Raw genomic sequence first — 26358 nt, 5'->3', positions numbered from 1 at the left:
TAACAATCCAAATGACAGGAAAACTAAACCTGGAAATATGACACCCTCTCAACTTGGGTTACACCAGGGTTTTAGAATGGTTCCGGTGCTTTACTGATAAAAATCTACGTGAACTCTTAAGAAACCAAAAATCAACAGAGGTTATTTGTTAAATCAATGAGTATACTTGTTTATATATGAACTCAAGGCAAAGCTCTCGTTTTGCCAGGCACCAGGGTCAGAGCAACTTGTTTGTCCCCTAATATCTAATCAGCTACCAAGTACTGAGCTTTATAATGTCCTTGTCTTTTTACTCCCATGGTCACCACCCTTGGCTAGATGCTACAGAGGACTGGTGAAAGTCAAGGAGAAAAGAAAAGGAATTATAAGTCATGAATTTGAGTGGGAAGAAAGAAATATTTTATTTTTCTTTGAGTTTTTATTTAAATTCCAGTTATTAACATACAGTGTAATATTAGTTGCAGATGTACAATGTAGTGATTCAACACTTCCATACAATGCCCAATGCTTATCACAGGTGCACTCCTGAATCCCCATCACCTATTTCACCCATCCCCCCACCCACCTCCCCTCTGGTAACCATCAGTTTGTTCTCTATAGTTCAGAGTCTGTTTCTTGGTTTGCCTCCCTCTCTTTTTATCCCCTATGCTCGTTTATTTTGTTTCTTAAATTCCACATATCAGTGGATGGAGAGACAGAGTATTATGCTAAGCAAAATAAGTGAGTCCAAGAAAGAAGTATTTTAAAAGAATAGATTTGAACTGGATGTGAAAATAATGTAGCACCTCACAGATAGGGACGCTGCATTTCCTGAATAGACTTACTAAACTGTATCTCTTCTTCGAATTATACTTAGAAACTAAATTTATTAATTAAAATATTAAATGTATCAATGGAATACCAAGCAAGGATAGAGACTAAAGTAGTATTAAAATAGCAGTTAAGGACATAAAACGGTATTCCCAATTAACTGAGAAGAAGCCATCTAAATTAAAGGTTGAATAGGAATGACAAGAATAGACAGCCTGTATAAATGAGGTTATCTTGAAAGAAAAAGCTGGGGGAAACAAAGAGATGGTTTGTCACGCCTCACAGAAGTTGTGTGCACATGCATGCGTATGATGTATGAGAAAAAAGGAAATTCAAGGCCCTACACCATGAGGTCTGAGCCAATCTCTCCCCCCCTTTTCCTCCCACTACCCACCATGGGATCCTTTGCTCCCCTGGTACTTCTCATCTCCTTACCTTCTTTCCCACCATAATCCCGAGTGTCCTCTACTGCGATCCCCTTTCTGCATCTTAGTATCTTTAATGGTTCAGCCAAAGCTCCATGAATTCTCATTAGCCCTTCCTGACAAGCCCACCACAGCGTCTTCTCCTTCCTCTGCCCTCTTACAGTCACTGTCATTTTCTCAGTGAAAGAAATCTCAACAATATAAAGTAAAACAAAAGTTCCTTCACAAATATTTCAGTTGACGACTACTACTTTCTCTCCCTGCGGGTGCCTTCTTGAGTGTTTGTTAGTGTCTGATCCCCTCTGCAAGCAAGAAGTTCTTTAAGGCAGGGATGGTTTCTTTATGGATCTTTAAACCCTTCACAGCACAAGGCTATGCCAATATGTGATCTGACAAACATCTAGCGATGCGAATAAGCAGTAGCATACTCTGTACAAAGGCAAATACCACACGAATTATGAGACTGTGTAGCTTCTAACACACAAGATCAGAAGGGGAGACTTGACCGCAGTTGTCTTTTCACTCAGCACTTCTTATAAGGATACCAAGACTGAGGCTTGAGGTGAAGTGTGAAAGTAAATGGAAGAGGGAGCTTAAGTAAGCAAAACCAGACAAGGACCCTGGACAATACACTTCTCATGAGGTAAATGTAATAGAGACCAAGGAAAATCGACAACTGCTCAATAGCTGTCAGATATCAAAACATACCAGTATTTCCTTGAGCATCTTCTACCTTATTCGGCAAGGACGACAGAAAGGACGGCCTGGTGAAATGAGGGCCCTGAAGAGACGACTGCTGCTGCCGCTGCAGAGGCATGGTTTTGAGGACCAGCCTCCAGTCCACTTGGGTAATATCTGATCTTGAACGTGCATGCCCTGGCTTGAAAGTAGAGGTCTCATCCAGTAAGTCATTCACGGATCGAGGTCTGTCCCTCCGACGCTGACAGATGTTGAAAAAGTTAAAGGTTGAAGCTTCTTTTTGTTCCATCCAGGAAAGATTATCTGGGGCTGTCCCTTTCTGAACCACAAACTGTTCTTTGGCAGGGAAGACATTTTGAGCTTTGGTTTCTAAGAGCCTGCTCTTACAGTGGTCCCAAATCAGGCCCCCCTTGCCCAGGGAGGCAACATTTCTGATAGCACCATTATCTGTTATGGTACTTAGTACCTCGTGCCCCACCAATTCGGGGACTTCCTGAATCCCATAAACCTCAGCTTGCTGCACAGCCTTTTCTAGCTTACTGTCAAAAGTACTGAAGAAATCCTCAGTAACTTCCAAGGCTGGGCTGATATCATCCACTTCCAAGGCTTCCATGTCATAGACTCCAAGAGCCCTAAGGCTTCTACACTGCTTCAGGAAAGGGCTTCATGAACGTTCACCCAACAAAGAGAGGTGCTTCAGCAATAGAGTTCTGGAAACAACTGAAAAAAACCTTCATTCGACTGCCTAAAGCAGACCAAAACCAAGGGTAGTTGATGTTTTTTCGGTCATTAAAAGCATTTGCTAGCGGCTAATGGCCATTAGCAGAGGTACGGGGAGACAAATGTTCCTTTGAGATTATTCTTCATTGAGATCTCTGAAAAGACAACAGGATGTGCTTGTCAAAGCAATGCCGTGCAATCCTTAATTTCCTGGAAGAAAAGAAAGAGCACAACATTGGCACATGGATCACTGTATTCTATAGTACACGAATCTGCCCAGCTATTTCCGCATCTCTACATCTTTCTACAGTAGTCACGCCCAAAGTGGACAACACCTACACAGAGGCTCCACTGTCAAGAGCACACATCACTCCCGGCTTTGTGTCAGAACTTACACAGAGCAGGGTGGAACGTTTGATAAGGGGAATTAAGGCCAATAGCTTTCACTCAGACAGAAAAGCCTTTGAGCACAGTTGTGAAAAGTCTGTTCTGGCAAATCTCTGTGATATGTTGACCTAAAACAGGAAGCAATGAGGCTAAGAATTCTGTGTCTGGGCCTACATCATAATCGGTCTAAATTCAAAAATGCATGAGTCCTTCCACAGACTTTGAAGGCTCTGATGGTGTATCAGGCTAAAAAATGCAAGGGGAAGGGGTGCCTGGGTGGCTCAGCTGGTTGAGCATCTGACTGGAGCTCAGGTCACAGTCTTGTGGTTCGTGAGTTCCAGCCCCACATCAGGCTCACTGCTGTCAGCATGGTGCCTGTTTAGGATTCTCTGTCCTCTCTCTCTGCCCCTCCTTCTCTCTCCCTCTCAAAAATAAATAAACATTTAAAAAAAAGAACTTTCTAAAAAAGTGCAAGGAGTAAGGACAGAGGGAGGCTCTGCCCTTTTCTTAAACCCAAATGTTACTGTGTCTGTGCTTCCCAGGTGTGGATTATGTAATACCTAACGAATGCCTCTGGACTACAGAATTCCTCCACTCATCTTGAAAATAAGGCTCCAGGCTCAACTCCCTAAGGCTTTGAGGACTGGCCTAGGAGTACAGGTCCAGCCTTGGGGCTGGGCAGAAAATATTCTATGTGAGCACTAACTCATTCTCTGGGAAAGACTGGATCTCCAAGGTCAGGCCAAATTAGCACAGACCTTGACAGAGATGTTGTCCAATGTGGTAGACATTAGCCATAGATGGCTATTTCAATTTCAATTCATAATAAAAATCAAGTAAAGTTTTTCAGTCATACTATCACATCTCATGTGCTCAACAGTCACAGACACCTTTGTATTTGTACCGAAGAAATGAATGAAGAAACAAAACAACTACGCAAGGGTTTTTTGCCCTTAACTACTTACAAGTAGGTAAAATTGGGCAATTAGCAATACCTCTGCATGTTGCTGCAAAGGTTCATAGATGTGCTTTTTTTGTTTAAAACTGCACAATTTTATGGTTAATTAAAATCATTTTTAGCACTTAGGTCTTTAAACCATTACATTTAAATCAACAGCACCAATCTACATTGCTTAATGTATGTAAATTAAACTAGTATATAGAGCCCTTTATTTTAAAATGTGTCAAGAGGTTTGCAGTTCACAAGAACTCTGGTTAACCTCCTGTAAAGTGATAATGACTATGCATTTGTCTCTATTTTACATTTTGATACTTCATTATGTTAGCCCTCATGAAGCCAGGCAATGATTGACTTTTAGAGATAAACATCAGTTATATTTTTCTAGTTGCAAACAGGGTTTCTTTTCCTGTGTTTACAGTTAAGCCCTGAGTCTCTTGAATTGTGCAACAGGGTTTCACCACTTCTGTAATTTTGAAAAATGGGACTTTTCAGTTTCATCTTCTACACCAGAGGCTATGAAAAAGAAATACATTATAAATTTTAAAACATTCAGTTCTTTACTAAAATTACAGATGAACATAATAAAATATATTAAAAAAAAAAAAAAGCCAAGGATGGCTCAGTCGGTTAGGCCTCCGGCTCAGGTCATGATCTTGTGGTTCGTGACTTTGAGCCCCACATCAGGCTCGCTGCTGTCAGCCTGTCAGTGCTGAGCCTGCTTCAGATCCTCTGTTCCCCTTCTCCCTGCCCTTCCCCTGCTTGCATGCTCCCAATAAATAAATAAATATTTTACATAAAAAGGCCCAAAATGGAGTCACTTGGCGGAGCCCAAGTGACATCAGCAAATCAAGACTTAATATCTAACCTTATTGCACATTCAGCCTCTTCCAGGAATGTAACCTTTAACCAGTCAATCTGGAATTACCAGATCAGCACTAGTGAGGTTATCTGCCTAATAGATCCCTGCCCTTCCCCTAAAGAAAGGTGACCTTGCTTGAAACAAGCCACTCTTTGTTAGAAACTTTAGTTTTCCCACCCCTTCTACCTATAAAAGCTTTCCATTTTGTAAAGCTTTCTAATTACAACATGGGATATCACCTGATTCATGAATTATTGAATACAGCCAAATTGATCTTCAAGTTTACTCTGTCAAATTTTGCTTTTTTAACATAAGTTTCCCATTTTATAAAAGATGCACCAAGGTGCAAAGCAGGTAGTTATTCGACTAAGATTATATTATGCATATCCCTTTTCTTACCCAGTGCTTAAAATTCAGTCTTTAATCATAATAGAAAGAGAGTAAATGCCTTCAAAGTGATTCTTTCTTTCTTTCTTTCTTTCTTTCTTTCTTTCTCTTTCTTTCTTTCTTTCTTTCTTGTCAAAATATCTGGAAATATACTCTTTGTGCTACCTGTTTAGGTATTCATAGGCTGGTTAGAAGCATGTAACCATTGGTGGCCATCACAGCTAGCTTACAGAACACTTCTACCCCACACATCCTAAAACCATAGACTGCTAGACAAAGAAGGGAACTTTGAAGTCATCCTTCCAACTCCAATCTTTCACAGAAGGGTACACTGCAGCCGAGGCATCATGAAATCACATGGACACCTTTGGACACATTAGGAAAGTCTTCAAAAGAAGGTGTCCTGAGTTGAGCTTAGAAAACTTAGAAGGTATTTGCCTGGATGGCTAGGAAGAAATTAGAAAGCATAAATTACATTTTGATTAGCAAGGGATTTTCAAGTTTATTAAGTGACTTTCCATAGGCAGTGTGGTGAGCAATACATTGGAAAGGGTCTGAACTAGAGTCAGCTCCGGGCTCAGATCCCAGTTGTCTCATATTAGCTATGTGATGAGGGGCAAGATTTCCCTGACCCACACCCACTCCACCCCAAGTCCTTCTCTAGGCTAACCTGTTCTTCCTACTCTAGGAATTTTGATTTTCACTATTTAACGATTTCCATAGCCTCTGTTTGGAACTTATGCAGCTACTCCCTTTCCTTTCTGATGGAAATATGCATTTACCCTTCTACTCTTCTCTATGTGACCCAGCACTCTCATGCCCCTTTTTCTGTTCTTCCTCCACTCAGTCACACAGGCCTTTCAGTCCCTCCTTAGAGGTTTACCTTGTTGGCCTCCAGGCCCATCCACAAAGCTGTTCTCATTGCTGGACGGGCTATTCCCTCCCTCTCTCTTTTGCACCTACCTAATACCAAATTATCCTTCAACCTAACATCAAGTGACAGACCTGTATTCTCTAATGATGGACACAACAAATTCTGTCCCATATGATTCTCTGCAATGAGACCTTGTTACTCCCCTCTCAAGAACTGACTTTATTCTTCTACGCCCTGAATCTGGGCAGGACTTGATCAACAGAGGGTGCAGAAATGATGCTCTGCCCTTTTGAGGTATAGACCTTACCTGGCCTGGCAGCTTCCTATCTCTTGGAGCTCTAAGTTGATACCTAGGAAATAAGGCTATCCGCTAGAGAGGTCACATATTGCATCAGGGAGGCACCAGGCATGTGAGTGGAGAAGCCATCTTGGGTGACAGCCTAGTTAAGCCTGCAGAGGATTCCAGCCCCAGTCAGTGTCCAACTGCAACTCATAAGAGATCCCAAGTGAGAACTCTCCAGCTAAGCCTAGTTAACCCAGAACTGTGAGAGATAATAAATTATTGTAAGACGCTAAGCTTGGGAGTATTTTGTCACACAGCAACCAATAATCAGGACTTGTCACTTCCTCAGGGAAGCACTCTCCAGTGTCCCAGACTAGGTTAAATGTCCTTAAGTTTCCAAGGCATTTGCATGTCTGTAAGTTATACACTTTACAGTCATAATTACCAGTTTCAATGTCAATAGCCTGTCTTAGACAGCAGCTGTGTCTATTTTGCTCACCCCTGGACCTCCAGAACACAGTTGCAATTTAATAAATCTTTGTTAAGTAATCTAATGAATTATTTTTGAGTGGTTATCTTTAAGACCATTGACATTATTTTCTTTTCCTCTTCTTCTTTTGTTGTCAGTACCTCTGACTTAACACCTCTTACCACATAACTATCTCCAGCAATAAACAGTAAAGATAGCTGCTGCTTTAACAGTAGTAAAAAAAACAACAACAATAATTACTCTTTAGTGTAATAAATGAATTGACAGACCAATGTGAGAGATCCAGCCCTTTGCCTGTATTTGCATAGTACAAATTAAGCAATTAAAAAGAGTTACAGAGAGTTGCAGTAACTTATTTATTCCATATTTACTGAAGGAGCTACTGAGTCCTAAGCAAAGGTAATACTATAGTGAAAAAAACAGATATAAATCCTGCCCTCGTGGAACTTACATTCTAGTGGAGCTCTTACCATATGTCAGGCATAGCTCTAAATGCTTTCCGTGTCTTACTCTCATGTGTAAGGTGTGGCTGAGAAGGCCTCCTGAGAAGGAGATACATTCCTCCATACTCTGTGTTAGTCCAACCCATCCCATCCCAAATCCGAGCCATCTGTGAAGTCTTTCCTAAGGACTCAGTCCTTTCAGATCTCATCCTTCCCGAAATGTCTAACCCATTACTGAACAAGTCAACTTTATAAACCATCTTTTTCATCTCAATTAAACTATGAACTTCTTGAGGGCAAGCCCCATATCCACACCTGTCTCCCTGTTCCCCCAAAGCCGGAAAGGTCTTCCTGCCTCTTGCCTTCCTCCCTCCAATGCAGTCTCCACATCACTTCTCTTAACCCTTCACAGTCTCCCCAGGAGAAGAAGGGTCAGTAAACATTTTCTGTAATGAGTTAAGATAACAGGGGCACTTGGGTGGCTCAGTTGGTTAAGCATCCGACTCTTGACTGTGGCTTAGGTTGTGATCTCACAGTAGTGAGATCAAGCCCCACATTGGGTCCCGCGCTAAGCTTGGAGCTTGCTTGGGATTCTCTCTTTCTCACTGTCTCTCTCTCCCTCTCTCTCTTTTCCTTCCCTGCTCACTCATGTACACTCTCTCTCTCAAAATAAATAAACACTTTTAAAAAATGTTAAGTTAATAAATAGCTTTGGCTTTATGGTCCAAACAGCCAGCTTTGTGACCACTCAACCCTACCACTGTCATGCAGAAGGAAGCCATTGACGATATGGAAATGGGTGGGCCTGTCTGTGTCTAATAAAACTTTACTCACAAAACAGGCTGATAAACAGAATGTAGCATATGCATACAACAGAATATAATTCAGCCTTAAAAAGGAAGGAAATCCTGTCATATGCTCTAATATGAATGAACTTTGAGGACATCATGCTAAGTAGGCCAGTCACAAAAAGACAAATACCACATGATCCACTGGATATGAGGAATCTAAAGTAGTCCAATTCATAGAAACAGAAAGTAGAATGGTGGTTTACCAGGTGTTTGGGGGTACAGGAAAGAAGGCAGGTGGTGTTGAATGGGTATGGATTTTCAGATTTGCAAGATGAAAAAGTTTTAGAGACTGTTTCAAAGCAATGTGAATACATTTAACACTACTGACACACAGTCAGTTGAGCGTCTGACTCTTGATTTCAGGTCATGATCCCAGGGTCTTGGGATCAAGCCCCGAGTTGGGGCTGAGCATGGAGCCTGCTTAGAATTATCTCTCCCTCTCCCTCTGCCCCATTCCCTCCCCCACCTTCTAAAAAAGTTAAAATAAAGAAAAACACTACTGACACATCAAAATGTGAAGATGGTAAATTTTATGTATGTGTGTGTGTGTGTGTGCATGTTTTTTTTTTTTTTTTTTTACCACAACTCAGAACAAAACAAAATACAAAGAACAAAACAAAAAAAGCCCAAGCAGGCAGAGCATCAGATTTTCTTGTGGGTAGTAGTTGCCTTGAAGACTCAGTCCAACAGAGGAACTGCGGCTTTGCCAATTACCTGCAATGGGACTTCAGCAAGTTACTAACCTCCTTAATTTCAGTTTTCTCATGAGCAAAATCAGCAAGTTAATAATACCTCTCTCTCAGGACAGTTGAGAGAATTAAATAAGACAATACATGGCATGGTTCCTGGCCCACAACACAATGGCCTAGAAGCCCCTACCTCAGTCTGCTCTGTCATCTCTCCTCCATGACTTCACACCTTCCCTACTGCCACCCTCCTTTCCATCCGGCCATACCGGCCTCCGTGCTGATTCTCAAACCCGTAGGCATGTTCTCACCTCAGGGTCTTTGCATTGGCTGTTCACTCAGAACCAACATGACCTTGAAGTAATTGTTCACGTCACCTTTTCAATGAGGCCTACCCTGACCATCCTATTTAAAATTATAGCAGATATCTGGGGCACCTGGGTGGCTCAGTCGGTTAAGCATCTGACTTCAGCTCAGGTCATGATCTTGCGGTCCGTGGTTCGAGCCCCGCGTTGGGCTCTGTGCTGACAGCCTGGAGCCTGGAGCCTGCTTCAGATTCTGTGTCTCCCTCTCTCTCTGCCCCTCTCCTGCTCATGCTCTGTCTCTCTCTGTCTCCAAAATAAATAAAAAAACATTTAAGAAATTTTTTAAATTATAGCAGATATCTCTGCCCTGGACTTCTGATTCCTCTTACTCTGCATTTTTAAAAAATAAACTCATAGCTTTAAAACAGTTTTAAATTTATAAATTTATAAAAATGAGAGAGAGAGCAAGCAGGGAAGGGGCAGAGAGAGAGGGAGAGAGAGAATCCCAAGCAGGCTCCAAGCTCTTAGCGTTCTTGGAGCAGAGCCCAACTCGGGGCTCAATCTCATGAACTGTGAGATCATGACCTGAGCCAAAATCAAAAGGTGGACGCTCAACCTACTGAGCCCCTACATTTACAAAATTATTACAATGATAGTACAGTGAGTACCAGCATACCCTACACCCAGTTTCCTCCATGTGACATTTTACATTAGTATGGTACATTTCTCACAATTAACGAACCAGTACTGATACATTATTATTAACTGAAGTTCATACTTACTGGGATTTCCTCAATTTTTCCTAATATCCTTTTCTGTTCCAGGATTCTATACAGAATATCACAGCATATTTAGTCGTCATGTCTCTTTAACCTCCTCTTGGCTATGAGTTTCTCAGTCTACTTGTTTTTGATGACCTTGACAGTTTTGAAGAGCACTGGCAAGATATTTTATAGATTATCCCTCAACTGGGATTGGTTTGATGTTTTTCTCATGATTAGACTAGAGCTATGTGTTTTTGGAAGAAAACCCACAAAGGTGAAGTGTCATTCTCAAAGGCAGATACTATCAACATGACTTACCACTGTTTATGTTAACCTTGATCACCTGGCTTGACCTTTTTTCTTTATGTAGTTACTATCTTCTAACACACCACTTAATGATCTTATTTACTTAATGTTTAGTGTTTCTCTCTCCCTAATAAAGTATTAGCTCCCCAAGGGCAGGAATTTATGCTCGCTTTGTTCACTAAGGTATCCCAAGTGCATAAAATAGTGTCTGACATATTTAAAAAAAACCAAAAGGCACTAACTATTCATGTGTTGAATGAATGCACTGTTACTCCTTTGTGCGATGTTCATGGGCCTTCGTGACTACCCACCTCTCCAATTTGTAGATCCTAACCAGCATCCCCCTTACTGCTTTACTCCTCCCTGCTTTGCTCCAAGGTAGGGAGCCTTTCCCAATTGCTCAGGCTCTCTCGCAGCACCCTGGGTTTGCCATATCGCACTGAAATGACCAACAATCTCTATCCCACGTATCCCACTCTACACTTGAAGCGACTGGACACCAGGCAAGGTGCTTGCTTACTTACCCTCCTGTATAATCTGTGTCTTCATCCTCTGGGGCTCCATTTTGCAACCTCATTCTTTTTGGAACTTCGTCTTTTCCCTAGGATATACAGGCCTCAAATTCACTACAACACAAGCAGCTAATGCCAAATTTAGTCTCTATAAGTAAATACCTTTCCCTAGCATGCTTCATTTAGTTTTGAAATTAATTAAAAATAACAACATATTCAGACAGGTCAAAATATGCAGATTATGTTCCCCTGACAAAGTGAACCAAATAAATTGAGTGTGTAGGTGCAGTGTGGTTTGCCTCAGCACAAAACTGGAAATTAGGAGCTAATTAGAACTGTGTTCTAAATCTGGCTCAACCACACACACACACACACACACACACACACACACACACGTGCTGGGTGGCCTCCAGCAAATCGTTTAACCACTGAGTGCTTTACTCAGCTACCTGCATCCAACAAAGTTGCTCACATCAAATTGCTAAGCCTGTGGATCACTCACTAGGTATCTGTTCCAACATGCCTTTAAAAAATGTAAACTATATAATTATGGAGCATTCCACTGGACCTCACCCACTCAACAACCACATGTTCCTGGTCTATACCTTCAAAGATGTGTCAGCCCAACAACGGCAAAGTCAGCAACCAACTACTTACAATACACTACTTTTCAGCCAAATTCAATGATCTATAGATATTTTATCTGATTTTACATAAAATGCCCTTTCTGTAAAAAGGGTTATTTCTCCTATTTAAAAGATTGAGAAACTGAAGTCCATTCGTCAGTGTGGTAAGAAAAGCTCAACCCAAAGAATCCCTTGCACACATCATAATGTAACAGGATGGAGAAATCAGTGTGTTGCTATCTTCTAACAAGGAAGTCTGCTGTTTACATGCTCATTAAGCCAGGCTAATTAACAGGATGAATAAGTCAGTCCTCCCACACTGAGGCAGAAGCAGATATGAGCAATAATACCAGCCCAGCCCACACAAAGATGCCATGTTCTCCAAAGCTGGATGGTAAAAGTGCTGACTTCCTCCCACTTGACTAAATGGCCTGTAATCAGAATTTAATGAGTGCTGAGAGGGTGTCTGAGGCCAGGTAGTTTTAGAAACAGCTGGACTATGGAGAAAAATGCAATGCTGAAGACACCTAGGGTAAACGGTTTCTGCCAATCTATTTTCAAACGTGAGAACGAAGAGGGATTACAAGGATGGTCAGCACATGTGGCTCTTCTGTGTTCTTCACTTTGGTTCGGGTTGTAGCTGACGGAAAATTTTCTAAGTTATATAATGTAAAGAATCCACCACACAGAGGATCTGACCCTAGTAAGACGACCTTTCTGGACCATAAGGCTATAAGAGATAATGGTTTTTCATGGTGATTTGACATACAGATGATGTAGGCGTGTGGATGGAGCAGAGGCGAGCCACCAACAGCAGACGAGGAAATAGTGCCAGTGTGGACCTCATAAGGAGTTCAGAGGTCTTTCAGAGGAGAAGGACACCTAGAAACACAGATGGAATCCCATTTTCATAGGCCTAGAAGGAACATTAAATGGCTACATTGTCTATAAGTTTTAATAAATGAGAAGTCTATTGCTATGTAACACATTAGGAGAATAACATTAAGAAGATAATTTGTATAGTGTTTTCCCAGTTCTAAAAGCAATAAATATTCATAGAAACTGGAAAATACTGACAGACATGGAAAAGAAAATAAAAATCAGTCATGGTCTCCTAACTCAGGGAAAATAAATCAATAGGTGTGTTGTGTCCAGTATTTAACTGGAATCAGATTACATATACAATTTGGGCACACTGTTTATACGCATGCTCAAAAAGCAAATAACACTAACCTTGAAAAAAACCAAGCAACGTCCCCAGGTGTGCTGTGCCCACTTACACCTCACAAGCTGGCACGAGGGCCCACTTGATTGAACCTCCCGTCTACAGCTCTCCGGAGACTTCCTCCATACACAACCACTAGTGTTCCTCCAAGTCCCGGTCCTCCTTGAACCAGCCCCTCCTCAAACATCCCCGGTGCGTCACAGGCACCACACACCGACTTTTCCTCTCATTTCTATCCTCTCATTCTCAGTCTCCATCTTCCTCCCTTCCTCACCAGTCTCCTCACCAAATGTGGGCATTGCCTGAGCTCTCTTCTCCAACTACAGCTACATATGCTTCTGGGCTCAATTTCTCCACACTTGTGGTTTCAATAATTACTTCTATGTTTATGCCTTCCAAATGTCCATTGTCAAGTCTCAATCTCAGGCCTAACCTCTGGTCCCAGGTTCCCAACTATTCATAGGACTTTTCTACCTGGCTTATCTCATGACAAAATTAAGCTCAATCTGTCTAAAACCACAGTCAGTTACTCATTCAATAGATATTTGGTGAACGCTCACCACGGGCTGGGCACTGTTCTAGGCACTGGGGAGACAGTAGCAAATAGATCCTTCAATGAAGCTTCTGCCGACAGGGTCCAACTTGCTCACCTGACACTCTAAACCTTGCACAATCTTGGCCTGGCTTGCCTGCCCCACTGCCCGCTTCTCTTCCAGAATATATTCGTTTCCTCCAAACTGCAATGCTACAGCTCAAATTTTGTTTTCCCAGCTCCAAAATGTTGGTTAGCACAGCTATCTCTAAGGTACCCTCTCCCCACCTCTACCTGTGAAATTCTTTCCACTCTACAAGCTCAAATCCTGATCCTAAAACAGTCTGCTCTTTAATTTAAAGGTCCACAGAATCTCTTGGTACTGCCCCAACAACATATACATTGCATGCTGCCTGTTCTTTCTGAAATGATGACAATGACAATTATAATTTCTCAAAAGCCTATATTGTGCCAGGTACATTGCCTGTGTGTATCACAATGTGTAATGGGAGTATTATTATCCCCATTTTACAGACAGAAAATGAAGGCTCAAAGATAAACAATTTGCCTGAGGGTCAGACACCTACCTGCTGGACCTACAGAAACTTCAGAGTGGTGATTCTAACCCATTTCATTTTCATAACCCCCACTGGGCCTAGAACTATGGCTAGTACACAATGGGTACTCAGTAAATATTTGCTGAATGAACAACTGAATAAAGAGTAGGTTTTCAAAGCACTGACGTCTATAAATATAAACACCACTCTGGTTTTCTGGCAAAAGTACATTTAAATTCATTATAAGCTCATTTAAGTAACATCTAACAAAATGTATGTTGATTTGAGCTTCAAAATTTTTTCTTGGTAGAGAAAGCTTCTAAGCTGTAGGAACCAGGTTTAAAAATAACATGGCAAAGGTCAGGCAGCCAAGACCTCACTCAGACATTTTATAGGAACAAAAGCACCTATGCAGCGCTAGGGAATTGTTTTGTGAACCACTCCAAATCAGTAGTTGGGCTGGTCTCATTTCCCATTGACTTAGAGCTCAAGCTCTTTCTAATACCAGTAAAGAGATGTTCCCTTTGAAATACACCCAATCAATTTAAAGCACTTTTCAGTACATGTTTGCTGCTTGCAAAATCATTGAGACATTTAATGCCCCAAGATGTTTTCCCAGAAACCAAACTAAATATAAGCATGGCATTTCAAATCTCAGATTGCTCTGCTGTTGGAGGCAGTAATGTTATTATGCCCTGATGTCAACCACTGGATTGGAAAGCCAAGGTTCCTGATTGGGAATCCCATTTCATAAAACCACCAGAGTTCCAATATGTCCCACTTTTAGAAACCAAACAGACATAAACTTCAGTTATGTAAGTGTCAGTGTCTGAAAATGCAGACTCAATGTTTTCCACTTCCCTTTACCTCCATGGTAAGGACTAGAGACTAAAAAACAAACAAAATACCCTCAAATTATCTAAGACTGAGACGAAGAAAGCAAAAACTCCCATCATAAAAAACCACATCTGGCTACAGTCAGCCTCCAGCTGCAACAGGGAATAACTGACTAGAATCCATGTAGATGCCATCCGAGCCAAGCCAGCTGGCATAAGCTGAATACATGACCGACCACAACAATGAATGTAACAACCACCAGGCAGATACACTGAGACCCAGATATGCAAGACACCCAAAAGGAACTAGGAAAGTAGCTTCAAAGATGTTATCAACTCATATCACGATTTGGCTTACTGAGAATAATCTTTTTCATATGCATGGTTTAGAGTATAGTTTATAAAGTATTTGATAAGCTTCTTGATAAAAACCAATAGTAAACAGAGAGAGGTAAGTAAAGTAGCAGGATTGTTTTAAAGAAGATGAAAGAGAAACCAAGATGACTCATCTAGTGTCAGCTGAAGGCCCTATGGGGAACAAAAAGAGGCTCCTGAAATCCCTGTCTAATTACTGGGCCAACCAAATTCAATTACCTTTTAAGTCACCTTAAATTGCTCAGGGGTACTGATGTTAGAAGGACCATAAACTGTAAGTAGGTTAAATCCAACAATGAGCCACCCAGTTTTGAATTTGTTCAATGGGACAGAGGTGTGGCAAAGAGGACACAAACTTCTGAAACCACAAAGGGTTAATGTCCCAGCACTGACTTCTAAACTGAATGACTACAAGCAAGTCAGACTGACTCAGGACTTCTGGGCCCTCCTTATCTGCAAAATGGAAATCCTGCCAATGCCTGCCCCCAACTACCTTAGAAAATTATAAAGCACAAATGCAGTTAATATATGTAAAAGCTCCTTATAAAATCTAAAGCAATTACTATTCCTATTAGAAACTAGCTGATTTCTAACCACACAACCATTTATACTCAACAAGCATTTACAAGCATGGACCAAGTACCCAAACACTAGAGGCTGGGGACACAAAACCACAGCTTCTGTCCTAAAAGAGCTTAATAGCTAGTGGGGAAACAACATAAAACCAAGTGTAAACAGTGCGTTAACAGAAGTATCCAAAAGGTGTTACAGGAACATAAATAAGGAATCATTAATAATCAAGAGATAATAAAAAGTCTTAATGACCAAACACAATTAAATGTCTTAACAGTCTACAAAGAGATGACTTCAGCTGGAAGAAACCAAAGACAAAGGAAACAAACACACAAACAAAATCAATCATACCTGCTCTAGAAATGCTGTTACGTCTGGCATGAAGCTGTCAACCTATGGTAAGAGCTTCAAAGGTTCCAAAGAGTCAGTTCAAAGTAAATGAATAATCTCACAAATGGAAGGCACGAATGCAGGGCTTCACAAAGCTGCCCAAGTCTTTCTGACCCACAGAGACATCTCTGGCCAATAGAAGGCTACATGACTGGGATGTCATGAGAAATGAATAAATGCCTCACTTCCTGTTGACTTCAATTCCTTAGGTCACTGCAGCTGATTAGCAGAAGGGAAAATACTTACAACTTTAACCTTCAAAACAATAATCAGCTTATGGGTTAGTACATATTCACAAAACCAGTTCCTATGGGTACTTAGGGTGAATGTACAGTGAAGTCATTAACTGTTGTTGTTGTTGTTGTTGTTTTCTCTATCAGCTACAATTGAACCTGTTAAAAAGTGAGCTGGGTCTTTGTTAAAGGCATCTAGAGAGTATCAGACCCATGATAAGGTCTAAGCAAAAGGTGATTCACTTCTTATTTGAAAGGACAAACACTCAGTGGTGATCAATGGCATCCATGACTCCTCCCTCTCTTTTCAACTTAATCTGTGACAACAAACTTGACTACCAAGAGGCCTCTTACCAATTCTGTCAGGAAACAAGCAAGGCTAGCAAAGGCAGACAAAACAGTCTTTGACCTTCAAAGATAAGGACAAGGTAAGGTAAAATAACAGGATGAGTCTTTGTTATTTTGCTAAATACAACATGAAGGTCAGAAACAACCTCTGTCCATCATACAGGACAAAGGAAAAGTTTACAAAGTATGAAGGAAAAAAAGAGCAGGAACTACATTTTCATCTCTAGTTCTGGATTTAAATTTCTTTTATTATGGACTGTTATCATTAGCATGGAATGGATTTTTAGAAAACAATTCTGCAGCACGTACTCATTTTGAAGCTCTCATTGGTCCATATTCCTTTAGCTCTTTTGACATTAAGATGACAGGCATATGATAACTGGGACTCGAAGAAATGCCCATTGTCCAAGACCACCACTACTATACTAAATTCACTAAAAATGTACTGCAAAGGACTCATTCAGTGTGGATGGACACATGGTAAATGTGGAATGATGTATTTAATAAAATGTTTAAAAACAAAATAAAGAGAGTTTTTATAATTCCTAAGCCAATACCAAGATTAAGAAGTCATAGCTATTATTTTTGGGTAGTTGCTAAAGGGCAGTCATTAGTTAAGCCCTTTATCTGCATCATCTTGTTAAATTCTCACAACTCTATCAGAGTGCTGCTATTATGATTACCACTTTACAGAAAAGGAAATTCAGATTTAGTTTTGTATTATTTTTTGTAATGTTTATTCATTTTTGAGAGAGAGACACAGAGTGTGAGTGGGAGAGGAGCAGAGAGAGACACAGAACTTGAAGCAGGCTCCAGGCTCCGAGCTATCAGCACAGAGCCTGATGCAGGGCTCGAACTCATGTGCTGTGAGATCATGACCTGCGCCGAAGTCAGACGCTCAACTGACTGAGCCACCCAGGTGCCCCAAAAGGAAATTCAAAAGCGATGAAGTTATGTGTCCAAAGTAATATTGCCAGTGGGTGGAAAAAAGACTCTAAAATGCACACACAGTCCTGGATGGCATTTAATAGCAAATTAATTACTCTGAAATAATATAGCTAAAATTTTACAGACATCGGGCTTTGAATTTTAGTGTCAAACCTCAGCAACTTTAAATTATTTATTATTAATAACTAAAATAATTATTTAAATTATTTATTTTTAAATCTTTGTTAATCCCACAACTCAGAAAGTTAAATGCTAAATATCATCTTTACACCCAGGGAAACAGTTTATACTTAATTTATTTTAAAATAATCACATCTGTAATACTTCTGTGTCATTGTAAATTCTTTAAGAGAATGGTGGATGAGAGGTCCCTAAACAGAGTAAAAAGCCGTTCTCTAACTAAATAGCTAACGTCAATTCTCTTAGTGACCTTGAACACATTACTTGTAATGTCTGCAAGGGTATAATAACTATGACTTCATTTAGGCCAAATAAGTGCTTTTGCAAATGTTGACATAGTCCTAATTGCCCAAACCTTTTACTAATGTTTCCCTAAGACATCATTTTTCATTTAGCCAATAAATAGAAGCACTTGTAAAATGTTTGCTGTAAAAACAAAAAACAAAAACAAACAAAAAACAAAAACAAAAAAAAATCCACCCCTGCTAATAAGCGTTTCTGTCAAAAGAATTAAAGAAATCATTTCAAATTAAATATGACCATATATAATTCCAACACATTTTAACTATTAAGGTAGGTCCAAATAAATTGTCTCCTTCTAAAGCCAACTGAACTTTTTTGGTGGGGAGGAAGAGGGGTAAGAATATCAGTGTATTTGGGGCTCAATCAAAATAACAAAGTTGACCCACAACCTTCAGTCTTGTTTCTTAGGCCTACTGAAAGTTGATACGCCCCGGTTTCATATCACCACACTCCAGAGAATCTCTAGACATCATATCTAACATTTCAGTGAAGGACAATTACTTTGGGACCACAAGACCTGGAAGTGGAAGGCCTGTTTGTTTCAAGGTTCCAAGCACTACTACCAGAGGTATGCCATTTGAACCTGAATTCCAGTCACTTCGATGCAGGTCAAATAATACCTGTCCTACCCTCTTCAAAAGTCGTCTTAGAAAGCAAGTCTAATGACATAATGCAGTGCTCTGTGAACTCCAAAGCAGGGTACAGGATGCCGACAGGAGTTTGCATGGCACCAGTGAACAGGGCACCGCATCCTCTTTGATCTCCTCCCATTATAAACCAACAAACTGGTACAGAGAGTGGTAACAGCAATCAGTTTAGGAAGCTCTGAAATAGGTTTTAATCTACTCAAGGAACTCCTACACCGTTCAAGGCAGCATGAGTCACTGTGTTCCCGCGTTCCGGGTGGTCTTCGAGCAGGGAGATTCAATTGTACAAGTGCACAATGATTCAAAAAAGAAAAACCAAGTAAGTAAAACCCTCCCTTGCCCTCCAAGTTCCTCTACAGCTAAAATACTTTCTCCTCCTCCCTTTGAATTCCAAGTTCCTAGAAGAAACTTGCTCTTGATGCTTTCTGACTCTACTTCTCACCACTCGTTCATTCTCCCCACCAGAGGGAATCTGGTTCTTCACCAGCTGCAACCGCAGAGGCAAAGGTCATCAACATTTTCCTTCTTGCTAACCCCAGGAGACTTTTCACTCCACACCCAACCTGCCCTCTCAGCAGTATTTGACCTACTGAACATCACGCTCCCAAATACACTGATGTAGCCTTTTCCGGTATTTCTCCTTTATCTCTGCATGCTCATTTCAGTCCCCACTATGAGCTCCCCTTTCCTATGTTCATATCATAAATGCACACATTCCTCTGTTTTCCCCCATAACCCTTTTATTTAGTTCCTCCTCTTCTCCATTTCTGTGGCTTCAGCTACAATCCACGTGGTGGATGAGCAACAGATTACTCCCCTAAGATCTAGACCCACAAATGCAACTGCCTTTTGGATGTCCCCTAACTCCTAACATGCACGAACCCAGCTCTTCATCTTACCCTCAACCTGCCCCTCCTCCTGACGTTGCCCATATAGTGAAGGACATCATCATCTGCCCCAGAAAATGAACATCATCCTTGACCCTTCTGGCCCCTTCACCCACACCTCCATCTGTCAAATATATCCATTCCTCTCTTTCCTTATTGCCTTAGTTCAGACACCACCACCAGTCTTCCCTTCAGTCTTGCTCTCCTCTCATCCAGTCGCCACACTACCACCTAAGTGGACTTTCTAAAATTAAAACTCTGGGGTGCCCGGGTGGCTCAGTCGGTTAAGCGTCCGACTTCAGCTCAGGTCATGATCTCTTGGTTTGTGAGTTCAAGCCCCGTGTCGGACTCTGTGCTGACAGCTCAGAGCCTGGAGCGTACCTCGGATTTTGTCTCTCGCACTCTCTTTCTCTCTCTCTCTACATATATCTCTCTGCTCCTCCCCGACTCATGCTCTAGCTTTCTTAAAAATAAAAATAAATAAATAAACAAATAAACAAACAAACAAACAAACAAACATAAAATTAAAACCCTGCTGTCTTCTGGAAAAACCATACACTCCTTAACATTGCCTGTAAGAGCTCATGTCCACTTACTTTCCCAGGCTTATCTCTTGAATTTCCCCTCTCTTCTCTCTACCCCACAACACACAGGGACACAACTTGGCTAATGTGAATTCAGCCTTTGGGTCTCTGCTGAAGTATCACTTGTTCCCTGACCTCCCATGTCCATTTTGGACATCCCTCTTATGTGTCCCCATAGCATCCTAATTTCCTCAATTATAATGCTTTTTATGCTGTGCAAAATGGCCTGTTTACTTGTCTGTTTCCTCCACTAGACTGTAAGTTTCATGAAGGCAAAGACTATGACTGTTTTAGTCAAGGTTGTTTTCCTGGCCCCAAGTACAAGAGCTATGTGTCATGGTACAAAACAAGTGCTCAATTCTTACTTGTTCAGCCAATGAATCAATGAATCCCTAAAGGTGGAAGAGAAGTTGTTCTGGAAAGGCTAAAGTGCTGATAAAAATGGATCAAGAACACGTGGGAAAAGATCATTTAGTTAATCTCCTGGAGCATTAAAAACTGCTGGTTACAGTGCTGATGTTTTCCAACCTGCAATACATGTTCCCTATTCTGTGGCTAAAAAACTACAAGTAAAGTGGATATTTAGCTATTTCCCCACTAGATAAATGTCCACAAGTAAACTTGATAATGCAGAACAAAGCAGCTTTAGTTTGTACTGAATTATAAATTGGTTACACTAATCAAGATAACTGGACAAATAAACCTGTACAGTAGTCACAAACATGGCATGTAATCAGAGAATCCAATCTGAAACACATAACTCAAATTAACAGTTAGTGTGTATGAAAAATAAACGAAATGTTAATGAAAATAGCAGGCCTGACATCTTAATACAATGGCCTCTATATTTTAACTTTGGTTTTTGCTCATAACTCACATTGCCATCAAGATTAATTACACCCTCAGAACACATACAGTTCTCACCTTATTGTCAGCATGAGGGTTAATTATGTGGGCTTTTTATTGTCTGTCTGGTAATAGCCACAGGAGCCAATGAAATAGAGCAAACATAATGCATGGAATTTACTACTGGTGGTCATTTTTATCATAGTGTCACTCAGTACTCAGGGCTCTGAATTATTTAGCTTGCATCTAAGCTGGAATACAGTTCAGCTACTTATGAATCAAATACAAAATACACTTTAAAAGAAAAAGAAAAAAGAAAAAAGCAACCCCTTGCTAACCATCCCTCCACACGGTTTCTTTTAAGGGATTAACACTTCCTCATGAAGAAAATCAGCATTTGGCTAGTGCCAAGGGGGTAACTGGCACTGTCTGGATGTTTCTGTGGATGTGAAAGAATAGAGCAAAATGAAATTAGGAAAGGGAAGCAGTGGGGAAAACGAAAGAGTAGCACTGCTCTAGTGCTCCTGGAAACTGTCTAGAGATGGAGAATCCTAAAACATCTGCCCAAATGATCTAATCTTTTCCAGGTTCCTGTTAAAATCAGGTCTTCTGAAACTAGTAATTAAAGTAGCCCCTAGGGCGCCTTGGTGGCTCAGTCAGTGAAGTGTACAACTCATGATTTCGGCTCAGGTCATGATCTCGCGGGTTCATGGGATGAAGCCCTGTGCGCTGTGCGCACAGAGCCTGCTTGGAATTCTCTCTCCTCCTCTCTCTCTGCCCTCCCTTGTTCGTGCTCTCTCTCTCTCTCAAAATAAATAAATAACCGTTAAAAAAAACAAAGTAGCACCTATCTGCCTGTCTGCTTCTTAAATATGTAAATTTATAGCTTGCCTTCAAGTATTATGGGAAGGTTGCAAACATGATTAAACTGAAATAGAGTATGTCAAATATCTGATAAATATTCAATGAATAATAGCTTTGAGTGTTTCCTTATGCATCAGATGTTACCAACCCAGGCCAGCTTTGTTTTCCTAGTCATAATATGCAGATGTCTTTCTTTTTGCAAATGGTTACATATCCATTATAGTTCTTTGTTTTCCACTTGGATAATTATCCTGGGTCTATACCCCAAAGCCTAAATTCCAACAATCTATGAGAAAACAAAGCTACATTAAGCATTTGTGGACATTAACTTTAAAAATATTTCTGGGGCATCTGGGTCGGTTGAGCGTCCAACTCCTAATATCAGCTCAGGTCATGATCTTGTAGTTCATGAGATCTAGCCCTGCTCGGACTCTGTGCTGACAGTGCAGAGCCTGCTTGGGATTCTCTCTCTCCCTCTCTCTCTGCCCTGCTCATGCTCTCTCTCTCTCTTTCTCTCTCTCTCTCAAAAATAAATACACTTTAAAAGGTATTTCTAAGTTCCTTTGGATAGATTGTTAGAAGTAGAAGTATTAGGTCAAGGGGTGGGGGCATTGGTGAGGCTTTTCATACATTCAGCAATGAGTTTTATAGAAAGGTTATACCATTTGCTAACCCCTCACAGCATTTGAGAGTGTCTGCTCCGCTGCACCCTAACTAATGTGAAGAACTGAAATTTTTAACAATATGTAAATTTTAAGAGCTGGAAAAAATGGGACCCTGCTGTTATTCCAATTTTCATTTCTTTGGTTAATGAAAAGAGAATGTATTTTTTTTTAATGTTTATTTATTTTTGAGAGAGAGACAGAGCATGAGTTGGGAAGGGGCAGAGAGAGAGAGGGAGACACAGAATCTGAAGCAGGCTCCAGGCTCTGAGCTGTCAGAACAGAGCCCGATGCCAGGCTTGAACTCATGAGCCATGAGATAATGACCTGGGCCACCCAGGCACCCGTAATGTGTATTTTCGTACATCTATTAGCCATTAATTTCCTCTTCTATGGATAGTCTGTTTCTGTCTTTTGCCCAATTTTCTGCAGAAGTCTGTATTAGTTTTCATCTTTCTTTTTTTTAAAAGTAGGTTCCACGCCCTTGCACGGAGCCCAGTGCGGGACTTGAACTCACAACACTGAGATCAAGACCTGAGCTGGGATCAAGAGTTGCACACTTAACTGACAGCCACTCAGGTGTCCCTGTCTTAACTTTCTATTGCTATATAACAAATTTCCACAAACTTAGTAGCTTAAAGCACCACCTATTTCTTAAGGTCAATGCTGAAGGTCAGAAGCCTGGGTAAGCTTGACTAGGTTCTCTGTTCAGGGCCTCTCTCAAGAGACTATATTCAAGGTGTTGCTGGCGAGGCTGGGCTCCTAGCTGAAGACTCTGGTAAAGAACCCAGTGCTAAGCTCATTCAGGTTGCTGGCACGGTCCAGCTGCTAGACTGTGCCCCTACATCTGAGGTTCCAGTTTCCATGCTGGGCCAACTTCAGCAATTCTAGGCCTCCTGCATTCCTTCTCAAGTGTCCCCTCCACCTTCAAAACAGCAACAGTATGTTGTTCCTCCTCAAGCTTCAAATCGTTTGGATTTCACCAGCCAGAGAAAGCTCTCCACTTTTATGGACTCCTGTGATTAGACAAGCACCACTCTGGTATTTTCGCCATTTTGAATTCAACTGTGTCACAAAATATAATATACTCAAAAGAGTGATATTTCATCATCTTTATAGGTTGCATGGATTAGGCCATCCAATCTTGGTACAGGGGCATTTTTAGAATTCTGCCTGCTATAGAGTCTTAGGTGTTCTTATAACATGTTCATGTCTTTATGATAAAACTTAATTGTATGAATTTACTAAATAAATGAATCTTACTGATGACTGTAAGAAGTTGCATTTTCACAATGACAAAGGCAACTGTGGGTGGTGCTGCTGTGTGCTAATAAGAACTTTGAATACCGGGGCACCTGTGTGGCACAGTTGTTAAGCATCTGACTTCCGCTCGGGTCATGATCTCAACAGTTCGTGAGCTCACGCCTCGCTTCAGGTGAACACGAGCCCCACTTTGGGTAAAACATGAGCCCTGGGTGAGCTCCACTTCTCTCTCTCTCTCTCTCTCTCAAGGAAAAAAAAAAAAAGAAAGAATTTTAACACCCACCTTTGCCAACACGGATTTTTTTTAAATTTTTAATTGTGGGAAAATACACATAAGATTTGCCATCTTAACTACTTTCAAGGGTATATCAGTAACGTTCACACTGTTGCGCAACCAATCAGTAGAACTCTTCATCGTGCAAAACTGAAACTATACTCATTTAACAAAACTCTCCATTTAGCCCCTACCCCAGCTTCTGCAATCACCATTCTACTTTCAACACAGGTTTATTTTATGTATTTTTTAAATCAATGAAATAGTTTATTATTTTTTAGTACTCTCTACACCCAACATGGGGCTTGAACTCATGACCCCAAGAGTCACATGCTCTTCTGACTGAGCCAGCCAGGAACCCTTTAAGTATTCCTTAACAAACATGTATATAGCAATTATTACATGTGCTGTTCTTAACACTTTAAAAATATTAATTCATTTGATCCTCACAACCACCCTATGAGAGCAGAACTATTCCTAAACCCATTCTACAGATTGGGAAATACAGCAGGTAACTTCCCACGGTTACACAACAGGAAGGTGCTACACAGGAACTGAAATCCAGATAGTCTGGCTTTATAGTTCTTGCTATGAACCATCACATTGAGAAAATATTCATTTTAAAGACAAACTCATAAGGCATTAGTATTATTTCTTTGATGTGCTTGATTTCAAAACACTTATCTACATGCAATTTAATCTAATACTCTACTAACTCAAAGTTAGATTATGTGACCAGGGAGACATATCTGTATATAGCCCAATTTTTGGTGAAAGCATTTTCTTGAAGCTAATGAAATGAAAACTGGCTTGTATTTGATTACAGACACAACAATTAAAATTTACATGCAGTCGATTTATAATAAAATACCTTATGAATGAATATAAATTGCAATTCACCATGACTACTGAAAATACTAAAGAAAAAAAAGTGTTTCTCTTTTCCAAGGAGGTAAAAACAAAATAAAGGAAAAAAACTTCCAAATAAGTTTACAACAGCATAGCTCAATCTCAGCTTGGCCTGGTAAATTCAAACCTGCCCTGCTATGCAAGCTATAAATCTAGACCAATATCCATTTGCCATTCAACCATATACCTCAGTAGACAATTTTATTTGTTGAGTGGGTCTGAAATGTCCTCATCCTGGTGTTTTAGCATAGTAACCCTCTCACAGAGGCCCAAATCATGCTTGTCATCAGCCACACAGCGTCCTTTACTATACATTAGAAATGAGCGTTGTCAACAGAAGGAACAATCGTTTCTCTAGAAGCCCCGGCGTGATGTGAGTTAAAAGCTCTGCTGAGGTTTGGTTTCTAGGACCCAGGAAGCAGGGAGACTAAAAACAGCGCACAGAACAGGATGTGCTGTTTCAACTGCTTTCTGCTTATATACCTGATTGATAAAAAATAAGCAGACAATGCATCGTGTGATCTGCCCACACCCATTATCCACTACATTGCAGCGCAGTCTCCAGCAGGAACTAAAAGCCAGAGTACGGAAGAAAGAGCAAAATCATCGCAACCCCAGGGATACCCTCGGATATGTGTTACAATGTTGTCATCCCCACACCCTTCCCCCACTGGCCAGCCAGGCAGCACAGACGCAGGCAGATGCTCACCTGGCCGCGGGCTGTTTCTCTGCCTTCACCTACGGGGCCTGCAGGCTACTCCTGGCCGGGGCGCGGCTTCGGGCAAGCCCGCCTCACCGTGACAGCCCGTCCGGCCGCCGACCATCCCAGCCCGGCCGTCTGTTTACAAGCGCTTCTCGCGGTCCCACTCTTAAATGCTTCCCCCCAGCCACCCGGGAAGCGAGACCCGGACACACAAGGTTCCAGGGTCTCAAGGACTCGTCTTTTTTTGCCCAAGGAGCCAGCGGCCCGGGAGGGGCCTGACCGCACAGCCAGGCCTTTTCTCTGCTTCCTTAGACAAGATTTTTATCACACACGTTTTGAAAACAATGGCGTGTGCCGCAGAGTCTCCGCACGGCTCCCCCCAACGCCCGAATGAATATTTGCAATTGGAAATTTTCACTTGGGACAGACACACAGGATTGGACCCCCCCTTTTTTTTTTTTTTAGCTCCCTAAGAAAATTACTCATATAAGTTCTTTCTGAAAATGGGACTATTACAAGCTGGAGATTGCTTCTCATTTCATGTTTGGAGCTGCGGAGAAAAATCAATTTTCGCTGTCCTTTCATGTTGTAGACAGCAGGTTGAAAGGGGATGATTTTGAGGGGAGGTCTTCAACCCCCATTTGGATTCCCAGCACAACAGTGGCGTGCTGTGTGTGTGTGTGTGTGTGTGTGTGTATTGTGTTCATGTACACACTGACTGGCACCCGGGGGCTTCTTAGTAAGACACCCACCACAGCAAACCCACATTGATTTTGGCCACTTTGTAAGAGGATATGCTGGTCTAGCTGGGTAAGCCTTTCCTTGAAGTTT

The 26358-nt window shown here is 41.2% G+C and overlaps 1 protein-coding gene across 19 annotated transcripts in view; it reads right to left on the bottom strand.

Moving 5' to 3' along the window:
• The window catches only part of PLEKHM3 (pleckstrin homology domain containing M3), a 196489-nt gene extending 170641 nt beyond the window's left edge, over nt 1-25848 (bottom strand). For 9 of the 19 annotated variants that reach the window (XR_007454300.1, XM_049615040.1, XM_049615037.1 and 6 more), the window contains exons 1-2: nt 25534-25846; nt 1944-2864 (exon numbers count right to left, since the gene is read on the bottom strand). Coding sequence is in view for 17 of the 19 variants with exons in the window: in XM_049615040.1 (XP_049470997.1) it covers nt 1944-2547 (604 nt within the window). In the remaining 2 variants the exon portion in view is untranslated. Of the gene's footprint in view, nt 1-1943; nt 2865-10774; nt 10852-15837; nt 17560-25533 lie in introns of those variants that run through there. The other 10 variants (XM_049615042.1, XM_049615045.1, XM_049615046.1 and 7 more) reach the window with 6 other exon arrangements.
• Nucleotides 25849-26358: the final 510 nt, after the last annotated feature.

This window comes from Panthera uncia (assembly GCF_023721935.1).
Source record: "Panthera uncia isolate 11264 chromosome C1 unlocalized genomic scaffold, Puncia_PCG_1.0 HiC_scaffold_3, whole genome shotgun sequence".
NCBI lineage: Eukaryota > Metazoa > Chordata > Mammalia > Carnivora > Felidae > Panthera > Panthera uncia.
Note: the sequence above shows the minus strand (reverse complement) of the source record. Positions and strands in the feature narration are given on the sequence as shown.